The sequence below is a fragment of the Salvelinus alpinus genome, chromosome 3 (assembly GCF_045679555.1).
Source record: "Salvelinus alpinus chromosome 3, SLU_Salpinus.1, whole genome shotgun sequence".
NCBI classification, from domain to species: Eukaryota; Metazoa; Chordata; class Actinopteri; order Salmoniformes; family Salmonidae; genus Salvelinus; species Salvelinus alpinus.
In genome coordinates, this window is record NC_092088.1 from 19,341,859 (window position 1) to 19,363,035 (window position 21,177).

The 21,177-nt window shown below is 43.9% G+C and overlaps 1 protein-coding gene across 10 annotated transcripts in view; it reads right to left on the reverse strand.

Moving 5' to 3' along the window:
• Nucleotides 1–21,177, reverse strand: part of pemt (phosphatidylethanolamine N-methyltransferase) — a 101,081-nt gene that overhangs the window by 46,258 nt on the left and 33,646 nt on the right. For all 10 annotated transcript variants that reach the window (XM_071391819.1, XM_071391825.1, XM_071391816.1 and 7 more), the window contains exon 3: nt 18,855–18,970. In XM_071391819.1, the coding sequence (XP_071247920.1) occupies nt 18,855–18,970 (116 nt within the window). The remainder of the gene's footprint in view (nt 1–18,854; nt 18,971–21,177) is intronic.

Here is a 21,177-nt window from a genome sequence, read left to right on the forward strand (position 1 = left end):
AAGAGACTAGCTTGGGCCAAGAAACATGAGCAATGGACATTGGACCATTGGAAATCTGTCTATTGGTCTGATGAGTCCAAATTTGAGATTTTTGGTTCCAACTGCTCTGTCTTTGTGAGACGCAGAGTAGGTGAACAGATGATCTCCGCATGTGTGGTTCCCACCGTGAGGCACGGAGGTGGTGTGATGGTCCTTTGCTGGTGACTGTCTGTGATTTACTTAGAATTCAAGGCGCATGGCTACCACAGCATTCTGCAGCGATAAGCCATCCCATCTGGTTTGCGCTTAGTGGGACTATCATTTGTTTTTCAACAGGACGATGACCCAATACACCTCCATGCTGTGTAAGAGCTATTTGACCAAGAAGGAGAGTGATGGAGTGCTGCATCAGATGACCTGGCCTCCACAAACACCCGACCTCAACCCAATTGACATGGTTTGAGAGGAGTTGAACCGCAGAGTGAAGGAAAAGCAGCCAACAAGTGCTCAGCATATGTGTGAACTCCTTTAATCTTGCCACTAGGGGGGTGCCATTTCGACATAGTCCAGATTCGTCTCCAAATTAAACTGCCTCGTACTCAATTCTTGCTCGTACAATATGCATATTATTATTACTATTGGATAGAAAACACTCTCTAGTTTCTAAAACCGTTTGAATTATGTCTGTGGGTGAAACAGAACTCGACTTAGAGCGATTTTCCTATGTGTATGTCAGAATTCAGAATTGTACTGGCTGTTCTGAGATCTGTGTATTAATTTGCCTGTCCTCTATTGGTTGAGATGCACTGCATACGCCTTCCCCTGGGTGTCAGCGAATAGGGAGACTTGAAATGGAGTCTCTGTGTAATTCCCAAAGTTTATAAATTGATTGGAATCACGGTGGCCATTCTTTTGGATCTGCGCTCGGGCGCGAAGAGGAGCTTTGCATATCGTTGTGGAAGCTCTGGTTTTAGCTCCTTAGATAATTCCGGTCATGTTTTTATTCGATATAAGCTTTAAAGACATCATAATCTTGTTATTTTGAACCAAATTATTTCAGTTTATATCAGTTTATTGCGATTTTCTGGCATTTCTTTGTGACGCACTTTCAAGAGTTGGACACTTTCCCTGTACATGCCGAACGTTAGTGGCCATTTCGACAGGACAAGAGGACATCTTTCGACCAAAAGACGATTAGACCGGAGAAAGGACACATTGCCCAAGATTCTGATGGAAGCTCAGCTAATAGTAAGAACTATTTATGCTGATAAATCGTTGTTCTGTTGAAAAATGGTAAACGCATATGCTGCCATTTTTTTTTTGGGTAGCTTCGCTTTGGCGCAACTTGTATTGCGCAGTAAGGTTAATTTTAAAAATGTAATTCAGCGATTGCATTAAGAACTAATTTGTCTTTCAAATGCTGTCCACGCTGTATTTTTTAGTCAAGTTTATGATTATTTAATGATTAGACTAAGTCACTCTCCAAGATGGCGCCCGACATTTTCTGCCCAGTTTAGCTACTTTTCTCATTGTATAACCACGATTTTTGTGGCTAAATATGCACATTTTCGAACAAACTCTATATGCATTGTGTAATATGATGTTACAGGACTGTCATCTGAAGAATTCTGAGAAGGTTAGTGAAAAAATTAATATATTTTGGTGGCGATAACGTTATCACCCCTTTTGCATTGATTCAATGCTGGGGTGATGTTAGCTCATGTGGTATGCTAATATAACGATATATTGTGTTTTCGCTGTAAAACACTTAGAAAATCTGAAATATTGTCTGGATTCACAAGATCTGTGTCTTTCGATTGCTGTAGGCTGTGTATTTTTCTGAAATGTTTTAGGATGAGTATTTTGGTAATTGACGTCGGTCTCTGTAATTATTCCGGCTGCTTCCAACGCAATTTCAGATTGCAGCTGCAATGTACAACTGTGATTTATACCTGAAAAATGCACATTTTTCTAAAAAAACATATCCTATACCATAAATATGTTATCAGACTGTCATCTTATGAAGTTGTTTCTTGGTTAGTGGCTATATATATCTTTATTTAGTCGAATTAGTGATAGCTACTGATGCAGGAAAAAAATGGTGGACAAAAAAAAGTTGTGTCTTTTGCTATGGTGGTTAGCTAATAGAAATACATATTTTGTCTTCCCTGTAAAACATTTAAAAAATCGGAAATGATGGCTGGATTCACAAGATCTGTATCTTTCATTTGGTGTCTTGGACTTGTGATTTCATGAACATTTGATTATATGATATCCCTGTGGCTTTAGGCAAGGCTATGCTAGTCAGCTTTTTTGATGGGGGGGATCCCGGATCCGGGTTTGTGACTCTATACTGTTGGCATTCCAGGTGAAGCTGGTTGAGAGAATGCCAAGAGTGTGCAAAGCTGTCAAGGCAAAGGGTGGCTACTTTAAGAATCTCAAATAATTTGTTTAACACTTTTTTGGTTACTACATGATTCCATGTGTTATTTCATAGTTTTGATGTCTTCACTATTATTCTACAATGCAGAAAATAGTCAAAATAAAGAAAAATGGAATGAGTAGGTGTGTCCCAACTTTTGACAGGTACTGTATATATACTTTTTCTTCCACTTTGACATAACAGAGTACTTTGCAAAGATTGTTAACAAAAAATTACAATTCAATCAATTTTAATCCCACTTTGTAACACAAAATGTGAAGAAATACAAGGGGTCTGAATACTTTTGTAAGACACTCGATACTTTTACAAGGCACTCTCGCAGCTTGAGACTCCTGTCACTTGGTTGACTGAATAGGGTCTCCTGAGGTACAGAAAGTTGTCATGGTACCTTAGGTGATAAACATGACAGATTTGATAAACATTCGCCCCACTCAAGAGAGTGAGTCATCATACTGCAACAATTTGTGACAGTTAAAAAGTTAGACCTGATTATAACAGCATCTTGAAGCAGCATCTGAAGGAAACTGGGATGTCGAGAAGGTGAGTAGTGAACATTTTTTCTCTGACATTGAGATACATACAGTACTTTCAACAGTTCAAAAGAACCTTCAATTCTTCGGTCCCATCGTGAGAGACAGAGCGAGCATAGATGTGAATGAACAGTGGAGATCAAAAAAAATTATCCTATGAAGGAAGGGATTTATTGATTACTTTATTGATTTATCGTTTCACGTCAAACGTTTCCTGTCAGTTGAAATAATACAGAAGCCATAATAGCCAGGAGAGGCTGAGTCTGGGGAGGATAGTGTCATGTTTTGTCTTTGATCTTCATGTCTTGTCCCTGTGCTTCCCTCTGCTGGTCTTATTAGGTTCTTTCCCTCTTTCTCTCTCTCTCTCTCCTCCTCCCTCTCTCCCTCTCCCGCTCTCTCTCTCTATCGTTCCGTTCCTGCTTCCAGCTGTTTCTCATTCTCCTAACGACCTCATTTACTCTTTCACACCTGTCCCCTATTTTGCCCTCTGATTAGAGTCCCTATTTCTCCCTCTGTTTTCCGCTTCTGTCCTGGTCGGATTCTTGTTTGATGTTTGCTGTTCCTGTGTCCTTGTTCCGCCCTGTCGTGTTTTTGCCTTCTTCAGATGCTGCGTGTGAGCAGGTGTCTATGTCAGCTACGGCCTGTGCCTTCCTGAAGCGACCTGCAGTCTGTGGTCGCGTCTCCTGTCGTTCCTCTCTACTGACGAGAGGATTTCAGTTTCCTGTTTTGGATTTACCTTTGATATATCCAGGAGAATCATTGTTTGTTTGATACTGGAATAAAGACTCTGTTACTATTACGTCGCTTTTGGGTCCTCATTCATCAGCATAACAGAAGAATCCGACCAAGATGGACCCAGCGACTATGGATTCTCTCAACACTGCCGTCGAGTTCCAGGGAGCAATGCTCGGCAGACACGAGCAGGAATTGTTTGCTGCTCGTCATGCCGTTGAGACCCTGGCCGCTCAGGTCTCCGATCTCTCTGGACAGTTTCAGAGTCTTCATCTCGTGCCACCAGCTACTTCCTGGTCTTCCGAGTCTCCGGAACCTAGGGTTAATAACCCACCATGTTACTCTGGGCAGCCCACTGAGTGTCGCTCCTTTCTCACCCAGTGTGATATTGTGTTCTCTCTCCAGCCCAACACGTACTCAAGAGAGAGAGCTCGGATCGCTTACGTCATATCACTCCTTACTGGTCGGGCTCGGGAGTGGGGCACAGCTATCTGGGAGGCAAGGGCTGAGTGTTCTAACGATTATCAGAACTTTAAAGAGGAGATGATACGGGTTTTTGATCTTTCAGTTTTTGGGAAGGAGGCTTCCAGGGCCCTGGCTTCCCTATGTCAAGGTGATCGATCCATAACGGATTACTCTATAGAGTTTCGCACTCTTGCTGCCTCCAGTGACTGGAACGAGCCGGCGTTGCTCGCTCGTTTTCTGGAGGGACTTCACGCTGAGGTTAAGGATGAGATTCTCTCCCGGGAGGTTCCTTCCAGCGTGGACTCTTTGATTGCACTCGCCATCCGCATAGAACGACGGGTAGATCTTCGTCACCGAGCTCGTGGAAGAGAGCTCGCGTTAACGGTGTTTCCCCTCTCCGCATCTCAACCATCTCCTCCCACCGGCTCAGAGACTGAGCCCATGCAGCTGGGAGGTATTCGCATCTCGACTAAGGAGAGGGAACGGAGAATCACCAACCGCCTTTGCCTCTATTGCGGTTCTGCTGGACATTTTGTCATGTCATGTCCAGTAAAAGCCAGAGCTCATCAGTAAGCGGAGGGCTACTGGTGAGCGCTACTACTCAGGTCTCTCCATCAAGATCCTGTACTACCTTGTCGGTCCATCTACGCTGGACCGGTTCGGCTGCTTCCTGCAGTGCCTTGATAGACTCTGGGGCTGAGGGTTGTTTTATGGACGAAGCATGGGCTCGGAAACATGACATTCCTCTCAGACAGTTAGGGAAGCCCACGCCCATGTTCGCCTTAGATGGTAGTCTTCTCCCCAGTATCAGATGTGAGACACTACCTTTAACCCTCACAGTATCTGGTAACCACAGTGAGACCATTTCCTTTTTGATTTTTCGTTCACCTTTTACACCTGTTGTTTTGGGTCATCCCTGGCTAGTATGTCATAATCCTTCTATTAATTGGTCTAGTAATTCTATCCTATCCTGGAACGTTTCTTGTCATGTGAAGTGTTTAATGTCTGCTATCCCTCCTGTGTCTTCTGTCCCCTCTACTCAGGAGGAACCTGGTGATTTGACAGGAGTGCCGGAGGAATATCATGATCTGCGCACGGTCTTCAGTCGGTCCAGAGCCAGCTCCCTTCCTCCTCACCGGTCGTATGATTGTTGTATTGATCTCCTTCCGGGGACCACTCCCCCTCGGGGTAGACTATACTCTCTGTCGGCTCCCGAACGTAAGGCTCTCGAGGATTATCTGTCTGTTTCTCTCGACGCCGGTACCGTGGTGCCTTCTTCCTCTCCCGCCGGAGCGGGATTTTTCTTTGTTAAGAAGAAGGACGGTACTCTGCGCCCCTGCGTGGATTATCGAGGGCTGAATGACATAACGGTTAAGAATCGTTATCCGCTTCCCCTTATGTCGTCAGCCTTCGAGATTTTGCAGGGAGCCAGGTTCTTTACTAAGTTGGACCTTCGTAACGCTTACCATCTCGTACGCATCAGAGAGGGGGACGAGTGGAAAACGGCGTTTAACACTCCGTTAGGGCATTTTGAATACCGGGTTCTGCCGTTCGGTCTCGCTAATGCTCCAGCTGTCTTTCAGGCATTAGTTAATGATGTACTGAGAGACATGCTGAACATTTTTGTTTTCGTTTACCTTGACGATATCCTGATTTTTTCACCGTCACTCGAGATTCATGTTCAGCACGTTCGACGTGTACTCCAGCGCCTTTTAGAGAATTGTCTCTACGTGAAGGCTGAGAAGTGCGCCTTTCATGTCTCCTCTGTCACATTTCTCGGTTCTGTTATTTCCGCTGAAGGCATTCAGATGGATCCCGCTAAGGTCCAGGCTGTCAGCGATTGGCCCGTTCCTAAGTCACGTGTCGAGTTGCAGCGCTTTCTCGGTTTCGCTAATTTCTATCGGCGTTTCATTCGTAATTTCGGTCAAGTGGCTGCCCCTCTCACAGCTCTGACTTCTGTCAAGACTTGCTTTAAGTGGTCCGGTTCCGCCCAGGGAGCTTTTGATCTCCTCAAGAAGCGTTTTACATCCGCCCCTATCCTTGTTACTCCTGACGTCACTAAACAATTCATTGTCGAAGTTGACGCTTCAGAGGTGGGCGTGGGAGCCATTCTGTCTCAGCGCTTCCAGTCTGACGATAAGGTCCATCCTTGCGCTTACTTTTCTCATCGCCTGTCGCCATCGGAACGCAACTATGATGTGGGTAACCGCGAACTGCTCGCCATCCGCTTAGCCATAGGCGAATGGCGACAGTGGTTGGAGGGGGCGACCGTTCCTTTTGTCGTTTGGACTGACGATAAGAACCTTGAGTACATCCGTTCTGCCAAACGACTTAATGCACGTCAGGCTCGTTGGGCGTTGTTTTTCGCTCGTTTCGAGTTCGTGATTTCCTATCGTCCGGGAAATAAGAACACCAAGCCTGATGCCTTATCCCGTCTCTTTAGTTCTTCTGTGGCTTCTACCGACCCCGAGGGGATTCTCCCTGAAGGGCGTGTTGTCGGGTTGACTGTCTGGGGAATTGAGAGACAGGTAAAGCAAGCACTCACTCACACTGCGTCGCCGCGCGCTTGTCCTAGTAACCTTCTGTTCGTTCCTGTCTCTACTCGTCTGGCTGTTCTTCAGTGGGCTCACTCTGCCAAGTTAGCTGGCCATCCCGGCGTTCGGGGTACGCTTGCTTCTATTCGCCAGCGGTTTTGGTGGCCTACTCAGGAGCGGGACACGCGCCGTTTCGTGGCTGCTTGTTCGGACTGCGCGCAGACTAAGTCAGGTAACTCTCCTCCTGCCGGTCGTCTCAGACCGCTTCCCATTCCTTCTCGACCATGGTCTCACATCGCCTTAGACTTTATTACCGGTCTGCCTTCGTCTGCGGGGAAGACTGTGATTCTTACGGTTATCGATAGGTTCTCTAAGGCGGCACATTTCATTCCCCTCGCTAAGCTTCCTTCCGCTAAGGAGACGGCACAAATCATCATTGAGAATGTGTTCAGAATTCATGGCCTCCCGTTAGACGCCGTTTCAGACAGAGGTCCGCAATTCACGTCACAGTTTTGGAGGGAGTTCTGTCGTTTGATTGGTGCTTCCGTCAGTCTCTCTTCCGGGTTTCATCCCCAGTCTAACGGTCAAGCAGAAAGGGCCAATCAGTCGATTGGTCGCATATTACGCAGCCTTTCGTTTCGAAACCCTGCGTCTTGGGCAGAACAGCTCCCCTGGGCTGAGTACGCTCACAACTCGCTTCCTTCGTCTGCTACCGGGCTATCTCCGTTTCAGAGTAGTCTTGGGTACCAGCCTCCTCTGTTCTCGTCCCAGCTCGCCGAGTCCAGCGTTCCCTCCGCTCAGGCTTTTGTCCAACGTTGTGAGCGCACCTGGAGGAGGGTCAGGTCTGCACTTTGCCGTTACAGGGCGCAGACTGTGAGAGCCGCCAATAAACGTAGGATTAGGAGTCCTAGGTATTGTCGCGGTCAGAGAGTGTGGCTTTCCACTCGTAACCTTCCCCTTACGACAGCTTCTCGCAAGTTGACTCCGCGGTTCATTGGTCCGTTCCGTGTCTCTCAGGTCGTCAATCCTGTCGCTGTGCGACTGCTTCTTCCGCGACATCTTCGTCGCGTCCACCCTGTCTTCCATGTCTCTTGTGTCAAGCCTTTTCTTCGCGCCCCCGTTCGTCTTCCCTCCCCCCCCCCGTCCTTGTCGAGGGCGCTCCTATTTACAAGGTACGAAAGATCATGGACATGCGTTCTCGGGGACGTGGTCACCAGTACTTAGTGGATTGGGAGGGTTACGGTCCTGAGGAGAGGAGTTGGGTTCCATCTCGGGACGTGCTGGACCGTTCGTTGATTGATGATTTCCTTCGTTGCCGCCAGGGTTCCTCCTCGAGTGCGCCAGGAGGCGCTCGGTGAGTGGGGGGGTACTGTCATGTTTTGTCTTTGATCTTCATGTCTTGTCCCTGTGCTTCCCTCTGCTGGTCTTATTAGGTTCTTTCCCTCTTTCTCTCTCTCTCTCTCCTCCTCCCTCTCTCCCTCTCCCGCTCTCTCTCTCTATCGTTCCGTTCCTGCTTCCAGCTGTTTCTCATTCTCCTAACGACCTCATTTACTCTTTCACACCTGTCCCCTATTTTGCCCTCTGATTAGAGTCCCTATTTCTCCCTCTGTTTTCCGCTTCTGTCCTGGTCGGATTCTTGTTTGATGTTTGCTGTTCCTGTGTCCTTGTTCCGCCCTGTCGTGTTTTTGCCTTCTTCAGATGCTGCGTGTGAGCAGGTGTCTATGTCAGCTACGGCCTGTGCCTTCCTGAAGCGACCTGCAGTCTGTGGTCGCGTCTCCTGTCGTTCCTCTCTACTGACGAGAGGATTTCAGTTTCCTGTTTTGGATTTACCTTTGATATATCCAGGAGAATCATTGTTTGTTTGATACTGGAATAAAGACTCTGTTACTATTACGTCGCTTTTGGGTCCTCATTCATCAGCATAACAGATAGCTTCTCTTGAGGACAGCAGGGTTTTCATTTAGACACAGAACGCTGTTGCTGCTGAGGGGTGGACGGTTCATAATAACGTCCGGAACAGAGCGAATGGAATGGCATCAAACATTACCACGAGCCCGCCCTCCCCGGTCAAGGTGCCACCAACCTCCTGTGGTGGGATGTGATTATTGAACCGTAAATGATGTTAAGGGCTACAGAAAAAAAAGACAAAACACTGAAGCATCTACAAACACTATTACAACCGAAGCCTCTATGCAACTATTACAGCTATTGCTTCCTATAACCAGACCCTTGAATAACTTCATTTAAGACAGCTACACCTGTATACACTATTGAGAGAGGTGGATGGGGGGCGAGTATACTTAATGGAGGCACAAAGACCACTCGGATTTGTGTTATGTGACGTAGTGGTGTATCCTTGCACATGCACAAATAGACGCACAAGCTAACACGCGTTGCATTACACAGTGCCTTCGGAAAGTATTCAGACCCCTTCCCCCTTTCCACATTTTGTTACCATACACCCTTATTCTAAAATAGATTCAATATTTTTTTTTTTACCTCAATCTACAAACAATACCCGATAACGACAAAGCAAAAACAGGTTTTTAGACATTATTGCACATCTATTAAAACTAGAAAACAGAAATACCTTACCACGCCGGACGAGATGTCTGCCTTTTTACGGTCCTCTAACCAATTGTGCTATTGTATGTGTTTTTTCGTGTTATTGGTAACTTATTTTGTACATAATGTTCCGCCACCGTATCTTATGACCGAAAAGAGCTTCTAGATATCAGGACAGCGTTGGTGTCCAGTGGCCTCCTTGCTCGAACACGCTTTTTCAGTTCTGCCCACACATTTTCTATAGGATTGAGGTCAGGGCTTTGTGATGGCCACTCCAATACCTTGACTTTGTTGTCCTTAAGCCATTTTGCCACAACTTTGGAAGTATGCTTGGGGTCATTGTCCATTTGGAAGACCCATTTGCGACCAAGCTTTAACTTCCTGACTGGTGTCTTAACATAATTTTCTTTCCTCATGATGCCATCTATTTTGTGAAGTGCACCAGTCCCTCCAGCAGCAAAGCACCCCCATTACATGATGCTGCCACCTCCGTGCTTCACGGTTGGGATGGTGTTCTTCGGCTTGCAAGCCTCCCCCTTTTTCCTCCAAACATAAATGGTCATTATGGCCAAACAGTTCTATTTTTGTTTCACCAGACCAGAGGACATTTCTCCCAAAAGTACGATCTTTATCCCCATGTGCAGTTGCAAACAGTCTGGCTTTTTTATGGAGCAGTGGCTTCTTCCTTGCTGAGCGGCCTTTCAGGTAATGTCGATATAGGACTTGTTTTACTGTGAATATAGATACTTTTGTACCTGTTTCCTTCAATTGATTCAAATGATGTCAATTAGCCTATCAGAAGCTTCGACATTATTTTCTGGAATTTTACAAGCTGTTTAAAGGCACAGTCAACTTAGCGTATGTAAACTTCTGACCCACTAGAATTGTGAAATAAGTGAAATAATCTGTCTGTAAACAATTGTTGGAAAAATTACTTGTCATGCACAAAGTAAATGTCCTAACCGACTTGCCAAAACTATAGTTTGTTAACAAGAAATTTGTGGAGTGGTTGAAAAACAAGTTTTAATGACTCCAACTTAAGTGTATCTAAACTTCCAATTTCCACAGTATATCCTACCAACGGGACATTAAAAACTGTAATATCTTATGTTTCACTGAGTCATGGCTGAACGACGACATGATTAACATACAGCTGGCGGGATTTACAAGTTTTCGGCAGGATAGAACAGACGGAAAGCTCTGGAAAGCCGTCTACGTATATTTGTGAACAACAGCTGGTGCACGAAATCTAAGGAAGTCTCGAGGTTTTGAGCGCCTGAGGTAGAGTATCTCATGATAAGCTGTAGACCACACTATTTACCAAGAGAGTTCATCTATATTCTTTGTAGATGTCTATTTACCACCACTAACCGATGCTGGCACTAAGACCGCACTCAATGAACTGTATACGGCCATAAGCAAACAGGACGACGCTCATCAAGAGATGGCGCTCCTAGTGGCCGGGGACTTTAATGCAGGGAAACTTAAATCCGTTTTAACTCATTTCTACCAGCATGTTAAATGTGCAACCAGAGACAGGTACAAAGCTCTCCCTCGCCCTCCATTTGGCAAATCTGACCATAATTATATCCTCCTGATTCCTGCTTACAAGCAACATCTAAAGCAGGAAGCACCAGTGACTCAGTCAATAAGAAAGTGGTCAGATGAAGTAGATGCTAAGCTACAGGACTGTTTTGCTAGCACAGACCGGAATATGTTCCGGGATTCTTCCGATGGCATTGAGGAGTACACCGCATCAGTCACTGGCTTCATCAATAAGTGCATCGATGACATTGTCCCCACAGTGACTGTACGTACATACCCCAACCAGAAGCCATGGATTACAGGCAACATCCGCACCGAGCTAAAGGGTAGAGCTGCCGCTTTCAAGGATCAGGACTCTAACCCAGAAGCTTATAAGAATTCCCGCTATGCCCTCCGACGAACCAGCAAACAGGCAACGCGTCAATACAGGACTAAATTCAAGTCGTACTACACCGGCTCTGACGCTAGTCAGATGTGGCAGGTTTGCAAACTATTACAGACTATGAAGGGAAGCACAGCCAAGAGCTGCCCAGTGACACAAGCCTACCAGACGAGCTAAATTACTTCTATGCTCGCTTCGAGGCAATTAACACTGAAACATGCATGAGAGCATCAGCTGTTCCAGACAACTGTCATCACGCTCTCCGTAGCCGACGTGAGTAAGACCTTCAAACAAGTCAACATTCACAAGGCCGCAGGGCCAGATGGATTACCAGGACGTGTACTTTGAGCATGCACTGACCAACTGGCAAGTGTCTTCACTGACATTTTCAACCTCTCCCCCACTAAGCTAAGGACCCTGGGACTAAACACCTCCCTCTGCAATTGGATCCTGGACTTCCTGACGGGCCGCCCCCCAGGTGGGAAGCGTAGGTAACAATAAATCTGCCATGCTGATCAATAACATGCAGGCCCCTCAGGGGTACGTGCTAAGTCCCCTCCTGTACTCCTTGTTCACTTATGACTGCATGGCCAGGCACGACTCCAACACCACCATTACGTTTGCCGATGACAACAGTGGGAGGCCAGATCACCGACAACGATGAGAAAGCCTATAGGGAGGAGGTCAAAGACCTGACTGTGTGTTGCCAGGACAACAACCTCCCCCTCAAAGTGATCAAGACAAAGGAGATTATTGTGGACTACAGGAAAAGGAGGACCGCGCACAACCCCATTCCCATAGCGGAGCAAGTTGAGAGCTTCAAGTTCCTTGGTGTCCACATCACCAACAAACTATCATGGTACAAACACACCAAGAAGGTCGTGAAGAGGGCACGACAAAGCCTATTCACACTCAGGAGACTGAAAAAAATTGGTATGGGTCCTCAGATCCTGACTGATTGTGTCACTGCCTGGTATGGCAACTGCTTGGCCTCCGACCACAAGGCACTACAGGGGGTAGTGGGAACGGTCCAGTACATCACTGGGGTCAATCTTCCTGCCATCCAGGACCTCTATACCAGGCAGTGTCAGAGGAAGGCCCTAAAAAAGATCAATGACTCCAGCCACCCTAGTCATAGACTGTTCTCTCTGCTATTGCACGGCAAGCGGTACCGGAGCGCCAAGTCTAGGTCCAAGAGACTTCTGAACAGCTTCTACCCACAAACCATAAGACTCCTGAACAGCTAATCAACTGGCTACCCAGGACATTTGCATTGCCCCCCCCCTCCTTTACGCTGCTGCTACTCTGTTTATTATCTATGAATAGTCACTTTGACTCTGTACCGATACCCCCGGTATATTGCCTCGCTATTGTTATTTTACTGCTGCCCTTAAATTATTTGCTACTCTTATTTTTTTTTAACTTATAACTGCATTGTTGGTTAAGGGCTTGTAAGTAAGCATTTCACTGGAAGTCTACACCTGTTTTATTCGGCGCATGTGACAAATACAATTTGATATTTGCATAAGTATTTAGGCCGTTTCCTATGAGACTCGAAATTGAGCTCTGATGCATCCTGTTTCCATTGATCATCCTTGAGATGTTTCTACAACTTGATTTATGTCTATCTGTGGTAAATTCAATTGGTTGGACATGATTTGGAAAGGCACACACCTGTCTATATAAGGTCCCAGAGTTGACAATGCATGTCAGAGCAAAAACCAAGCCATGAGGTCGAAGGCAGTGTCCGTAGAGCTCCGAGACGGGATTGTGTCGAGGCACAGATCTGGGGAAGGGTACTAAAAAAATGTCTGCAACATCGAAGGTCCCCAAGAACACAGTGGCCTCAATTGTTCTTGTCAATAGGGGGGCGCTGTTTTCACTTTGGAAAAAATCGTGCCCAAATGAAACGGCCTCGTACTCTTTTCTAGATCATACAATATGCATATTATTATTACTATTGGATAGAAAACACTCAGAAGTTTCTAAAACTGTTTGAATTATGTCTGTGAGTAAAACAGAACTCATTTTGCAGCAAACTTCCATGCAGGAAGTGAAAAATCTGAAAACGAGACTCTGTTTCAGGGCCTGCCTATTTAATTGCCTTATATTTATCGATATGCATGCACTTCATACGCCTTCCACTAGATGTCAACAGGCAGTGGGAAGTGGAATGGGGTGTCTAGCTTGATCCGAGGCCGAACAAGAGCTTTGGAGTGGCAGGTCAGGAATTTTCTTTGTCTACCAGGGCGCGCGAAGTACCTCGACATTGTCTTCTGATAAGCGTTCGGTATACACGGCGAATATCTCCAGCTCTGATTTTATTTGATACATGTGATAATAACATCGTAAAGTAGGTTTTTTCAACCGAGTTTTATCAGATTATTCAACGTTTATTGGGACTTTGAGTTTGCCGTTCTTTGCGTCGAGGAGAGAAGATGGGAACGTTATCAACATTGGCTAGCATTGTGGCGCGAATTCGACAGAAGAAAAGGACATTCTAAAACCAAACAACAAATTCTGGACCAAGGACTCCTTGTACAACATTCTGATCGAAGCTCAGCAAAAGTAAGAACAATTTATGATGTTATTTCATATTTCTGTGGAAAATGTTGATTCCTATTCTCTGCCGTTTTGGTGAGCGCTGTCTCGTAATAACGCAAGCTGTATGTTATGGTAAAGTTATTTTTAAAAATCTAACACGGCGGTTGCATTAAGAACCAGTGTATCCTTCATTTGCTATACAACAAGTATTTTTATGTAAAGTTTATGATGAGTTCTTTGGTCAGATTAGGTGAGTGTCCAAAATAGCTCCGGACATTCTGGGGAAATGTTGCTACATTTTCACAATGTATAACCACGGATTGCAGCTCTAAATATGCACATTTTCAAACAAAACATAAGTGTATTGTATAACCTGATGTTATAAGACTGTCATCTGATGAAGTTGTTCAAGGTTAGTGATTAATTTTAGCTCTATTCTGTCGGTTTTGTGCAAGCTATTTTGGCGGGGAGTAAATTGCGTTGTGTGTTTGGCTACTGTAGTGAGCTAATAGAAATATATATTGTGTTTTCGCTGTAAAACACTTTTAAAAAATCGGAAATATTGGCTGGATTCACATTTGCTGTACACCATGTATTTTTCATAAATGTTTTATGATGAGTATTTATGTATTTCACGTTGCTCTCTGTAATTATTCTGGCTGAGTCGGTGCTATTTGTGATGGTAGCTGCAATGTAAAACTATGATTTATACCTCAAATATGCACATTTTTCGAACAAAACATAAATGTATTGTATAACATGTTATAAGACTGTCATCTGATGAAGTTGTTTCTTGGTTAGTGACTAATTATATCTCTATTTGGTCGGTTTTGTGATAGCTACCTATGCGGTAGAAACATGGTGAAAATATGCGGTTGAGTCTTTGGCTATTGTGGTTAGCTAATAGAAATACATAGTGTTTTCGCTGTAAAACATTTAAAAAATCGGAAATGATGGCTGGATTCACAAGATGTTTATCTTTCATTTGCTGTATTGGACTTGTGATTTCATGAAAATTATATTATATGATATCCCTGTCCCGTTAGGCTAGGCTATGCTAGTCAGCTTTTTTGATGAGGATGCTCCCGGATCCGGGATGGGTATTAAGTAAAGGCTAGATGGAAGAACCACCAAGACTCTTCCTAGAGCTGGCTGCCTGGCCAAACTGAGTATTCAGGGGAGAAGGGTCTTGGTCTGGGAGGTGACCAAGAAACCGATGGTACCTGACAGAGCTCCAGAGTTCCATCTCTGCAGCACTCTACCAAACAGGCCTTTATGGTAGAGTGGCCAGACAGAAGCCACTCCTCTGTAAAAGGTACATGACAGCCCACTTGGAGTTTGCCAAAAGGCACCCAAAGGACTCTCAGACCATGAGAAACAAGTTTCTTTGGTCTGATGATACCAACATTGAACTCTTCGGCCTGAATTCCAAAGGTAACGCCTGGAGGAAACCTGGCACCATCCATACAGTGAAGCATGGTGGTAGCAGTATCATGCTGTGGGAAGGTTTTTCAGTGGCAGAGACTGGGACACTAGTCAGGATCCTGCTGTGGGAATGTTTTTTAGCGGCAGGGACTGGGACACTAGTCAGGATCGAGGGAAAGATTAACGGAGCAAAGTACAGAGAGATGCTTGATGAAAACCTGCTCCAGACTGGGGCGAAGGTTCACTTTCCAACAGGACAATGATACTAAGCACACAGCCATGAAAACGCAGGAGTGGCTTCGGGACAAGTCTCAATGTCCTTGAGTGGCCCAACCAGAGCCTGGACTTGAACCCAATCGAACATCTCTGGAGAGACCTAAAAATAGCTGTGCAGCGACGCTCCCCGTCCAACCTGACAGAGCTAGAGAAGCTCTGCAGAGAAGAATGGGAGAAACTCCAAACACAGCTGTGCCAAGCTTGTAGCGTCATACCTAAGAGGACTCAAGGCTGTAATCGCTGCCAAAGATGCTTCAACAAAGTACTGAGTAAAGGGTCTGAATACTTATTTAAATGTGATATTTCAGTAGTTTTTTAAACATTTGCAAACATTTCTAAAAACCTGTTTTTGCTTTGTCATTATGGGGTATTGTGTGTAGATTGATGAGAGGGAAAAACGATGTAATCCATTTTAGAATAAGGCTGTAATGTAACATGTAACAAGGGGTCTGAATTATTTCCGTATGCACTGTAAATGTTTATAAAACCTTGAGAGCACTCTGGTGCCAGTACAGCACAAAGGGTCCCTCATCCTCATTTGAGCTTTTAGGGCTCAGAAACGGGTGTAGATCTCTCTTTACAAGTCCTAAAAATCCAGACACTTCAATTGAGTCATCATCAAGGGAGTCTAAATCAAGAGCTCTTAGAGAAGTATAGTGCTGTTCATAGGCATTGATTCGTTTTTTTATTCACTGATTTCACATAGAAATGTCCTTGTTTTTGAAAGAAAATGGCATTTTTTGTCCATTAAAATAACATAAAATTGATCAGAAATACAGTTTAGACATTGTTAATGTTGTAAATGACTGTTGCAGCTGGAAACGGCAGATTTTTTATGGAGTATCTACATAGGCGTACAGAGGCCCATTATCAGCAACCATCCCTCCTGTGTTCCAATGGCACGTTGTGTTAGCTAATCCAAGTTTATCATTTAGGAAAAGGCTAATTGATCATTAGAAAACCCTTTTGCAATTATGTTAGCACAGCTGAAAACTGTTGTTCTGATTAAAGAAGCAATAAAACTGGCCTTCTTTAGACTAGTATCTGGAGAGTATCTGGAGCATCAGCATTTGTGGGTTCGAAATGGCTCAAAATGGCCAGAAACAAAGACCTTTCTTCTGAAACTCTTCAGTCTATTCTTGTTCTGAGAAATGAAGGCTATTCCATGCGAGAAATTGCCAAAAAACTGAAGATCTCGTACAGCACTCTGTACTACTCCCTTCACAGAACAGCGCAAACTGTCTCTAACCAAAATAGAAAGAGGAGTGGGAGGCCCCGGTGCACAACTGAGCAAGAGGACAAGTACATTAGAGTGTCAAGTTTGAGAAACAGACACCTCAAGTCCTCAACTGGCAGCTTCATTAAATAGTACCTGCAAAACACCAGTCTCAACATCAACAGTGAAGAGGTGACTCCGGGATGCTGGCCTTCTAGGCAGTTGCAAAGAAAATGCCATATCTCATACTGGGCAATAAAAATAAGATTAAGATGGGCAAAAGAACACAGACACTGGACAGAGGAACCTCTTCACTGTTGTAAATTAACAATGTCTACACTGTATTTGTTACTTTAAATTGACATTTAAAAAAAAAAGAATCTTTCAAAAACAAGGACATTTCTAAGTGACCCCAAACTTTTGAACGGCAGTGTATATATAATGTATTCCTATCTCATCCCTAAAGGTCAGAGGGAACAATCATTCACAAACGTCTTCATTAAAAATGCTAATTTATGAAGTTCTCCATGGCTCGGTTATTGTTGTTGACTGGTGCCCTCAGGGAGGTGGTGACAAAATAGCTGTGGTGTTGCGGGCAAGAGGGACTGGCATGGCTTTTAGAAAATTAGCATGGCATTCATGCATTTATTCACAATCATATAAGCTGTGCATGTCCGTGGTGCTTGTGTGTGTACGCAAACTAACTTTCTAACTCTAGGATACTCAGAGCTCAGACGCACCATGCTGGGACAGAAGGGCTTTGCCAGCGACAGACTAAGCCATGAGGTGAGCTAGCGAGAGTGTGTGTATTGTGCAATTGAAGAGGTCAGGTCACGCTACTCTAACTTAAGGATTTAACACACTGAACGCACTACTCCATCTGTCAATCTCTGTTCATTCAGTACGTCAGAGGTGAAGGCAGGTTATAAATACAAGCAAAAAAGCTGTGTTCTACATCCCTTCGACTCCCCACACCTCTGAGAGCTGTCATTATGTCTAAATGGGCTACCAGACAGGGAGAGATGGGAGGGTGGAGGCTGGAAATTGAAACTGTCAGATAAATTGGTGTTGGGTACTTTCTGAATACGTTTTTCAAAACCAGCTCTGCCTAATTGGAAAAGGGGCACACCCTCCACCCCTAACGACCAGGTTAGTGCAAGGACAGTCTTGGGGTGGGAAAGCCATCCATTCCAGGAAACTAGAAGTAACTTGTGCAACATTTAGTTTCACTAATGTAAAAATGGGTCTGTCTAAACTGATGGAGTAAGTCAGACAAGTAGCTCTCTATGAATGGAAAGTTACTCCTCACAAACACAAACAGGAAAATACCAAAAGCAGTAAACTGTTGGTCATTCTGTCCAAATATGGAGAGGAGCTGAGAGGTCCATTCATTTCAATGAAAGTTGTATATTTTCCAAAGAGCATTTTCCACTTCAATCATTAAATGGCCAACTATGCGAATGATTTGGAAAAAGAGAATAGACAGTTAGTCACTTCTTGGGGAAACCCCTAAAAGTCTCTACACTTTGTGCTAATACTATGTTTCATGTGATACTTGAAAAAGACAGATATGGTATTAGCTATAACTTAAGATCACTTTGTCTTGGGAGCCATAGCCTTGAGCTACACTTGTACTCCAACATACTTCAGAAATATACAGTGATTTAGAACTCAAATGTGCATCACCACGACGGAAATTCTGCAGCAGTTACAGGTCTCCAGTACAAAAAGTTACTGTTGTACAGCCTTCAGCCATAAGACTGACCATAGGGTGGATTTGACATGACTGGTCACAGCGGAAATTGAAGTGCGAAGAGTGTGACGAAGGAGAAGGCTGTTTTTCCCTTCACTATCAGAGATAAATACAACATAACCTTGATCTACTACCACTCACACACACACAAACGCAAGTAACCACCCCCCTCCCTGTCTTTAAAGTAAAAGCGAGCGAGCGAGAGCGCAGAGAGAGAGAGAGAGAGCAGAGAGAGAGAGCGCAGAGAGAGAGCGCAGAGAGAGACAGTGCGAGAGAAAGCACAGCAAGAGAGAGCGAAAGAAAGCGCAGAGAGAGAGCACAGAGAGAGAGCTAGAGAGAGCGAGCGAGAGAGCTAGAGAGAGAGCTAGAGAGAGCGAGCGAGAGAGAGCTAGAGAAAGCGAGCAAGAGAGAGCGCAGAAAGAGCAAGCGCAGAGAGGCAGAGAGCGCAGAGAGATGGGCACCAACCTGTGGCTGCGGTAGACATTGAGGAGGATGATGAGGGTGCCTAGGCAGTAGCAGGCCAGATAGGGACCCCCAAACAGTCTGGTCAGACCTCTCGTACGATGCTCCCAACGAGCCACCTGCAACACAAGTTTTATTTCATGAATAAAGTGCCTTTTTGGTCATGTAATATAACTAAATATGTAATATAACTAAAATAACTATTTATTTCAACATTGTTATAAAAAGTTTTCCCATCTCCAGAGATTAAATAAAAAATGACAATAAAAAAGGTGACAATTAAAGTGAGTGGGTTGACCGTAAGAGGGTGGACAATGTCATCTTAATAAATCTGCCATGAATCCCCTTGTGACAGGGGGAATGGAAGAGTGTTGTGTACAACAGGGAGTGGCAATTGTATGCAAGCTTAAAACATGTCTAGCACATCTATGGGCCACAGGGTTGACGTGTTATGCTCGACAGTTAGTTTTCCAACACAAAACATAAGATAAATAAATAACTTCAGAAATGACTTTGTCAAAGCAAAACAATCACTCGGGCTGAACAATTACAGTTCCTTCAGAAAGTATTTATACCCCTTGATTTATTCCACATTTTGTTGCGTTTCAGCCCGAATTAAAAAAGGATCAACAAATCTCACCCATCTGCACACAATACCCCATAATGACAAAGTGAATGTTTAGACATTTTTGCGAATTTATTTAAAATGAAACACAGAAATAATCAATTTACATAAGTATTCCCACCACTGAGTCAATACATGTTAGAGCATATTTTAAGTATATTTAAAATGACCTAAATTGGAACCGTTTTAAATACATTTAATGCATTTAATGTTAATTTTATTAGCATTTAAGTATATTAAATACATATAAAATGATCTAAATTGAGACACTTTTTTGTACTTAAGTTTATTGTTATTATATTAGATAAGGAGCAAAACAAATATAACATGAAATACAACTTATAAATTAGAAATATACTAAAATGGTATTTGAATCAGAATTCCTGTATTTTCTTCACAAAAAAAAGTGTATTTATAATGTATACTTCTACAAATACCACTTCTACTCATTAACCACATTAGCTACTGTATTGAGCCATGTAAAGGTTACCTTGATTGACCAAGGTATCTTCTCAGCCAATGTTAAGATGCTATTTACAAAGCAGTTGTGGCTGGAGCAGCAATTTACTTTTGAGATATATGCACCATTGGGATTTCACACTTTAGTTGTTCACATACATTTTTGGTAATAAATGATCATTAAAAAAAAAAAGTGGAATGTATATGTAATTAAAAGTACTACATTATTCAGTTCTAAAATGAACATCAAAATATTTGAATAAGCTAAATATGAGAAACAATATCATATTATAAATCAAAACTTCAACTGCAGAAAATGATGCTGGGGAATATGCCAATGTTTGTGCACATGCATTGTTTTGAGTATGCTTCAAATATGTTTTGTGACATGTAAGTTAAATATACTTTTTTGAAAGTATACTTAAGTATATTTTCTTGCAATATGAAAAAGTATACTCTCAGGAAGCATGTTCCTCAGCTGCGCAATATCAGTGTCACCTCTCTCTGCCCTCTTCTGAAGAGGAATTCAGAAAGTACTTCAAAACTCATTGGCACTGAAACTACTGTGCCTTGCAAAAGTATTCATACCCCTTGGATTTATTCACACTTTGTTGTCCTACTGAAAGGGGAATTTGTATCCCAGTGTCTGTTGGAAAGCAGACTGAAATAGGTTTTCCTCCAGGAGTTTGCCTATTCTGTTTCTTTTTATCATAAAAAACTCCCTAGTCGCAGTCTAAGGCACTGCATCGCAGTGTTTGGGCGTTCGATCACAGGCTATGTCATTAACGGCCGTGATCGCGAGTCCCATAGAGCGGCGCACAATTGGCCCAGGGTCGTCCGGGTTAGGGGAGGGTTTGGCCGGGGGGCCATTATTTGGTTCATCGCACTCTAGCGACTCCTTGTGAGGGTCTTCAGTCTTCAGTTGAACGGGGTTTCCTCCAACACATTGGTGCAGCTGGCTTCATGTTTTGGAGGGCGCATGACTCGACCTTCTCCTCTCCCGAGCCCATTGGGGAGTTGCAGGGATGAGACAAGAATGTAATCACAAGATTGGGAGAAAAAGGGAGTAAAAATGTGCAAACCCATAACATGATGCAGCCACCTTCATGCTGGAAAATATGAAGTGGTACTTAGTGATGTGTTCTGTTGGATTTGTCCCAAAATAACGCTTTGTATTCAGGACTTAAATTTAAAAAATGGCCACATTATTTGCAGTTTTACTTTAGTGTCTTATAGGATATT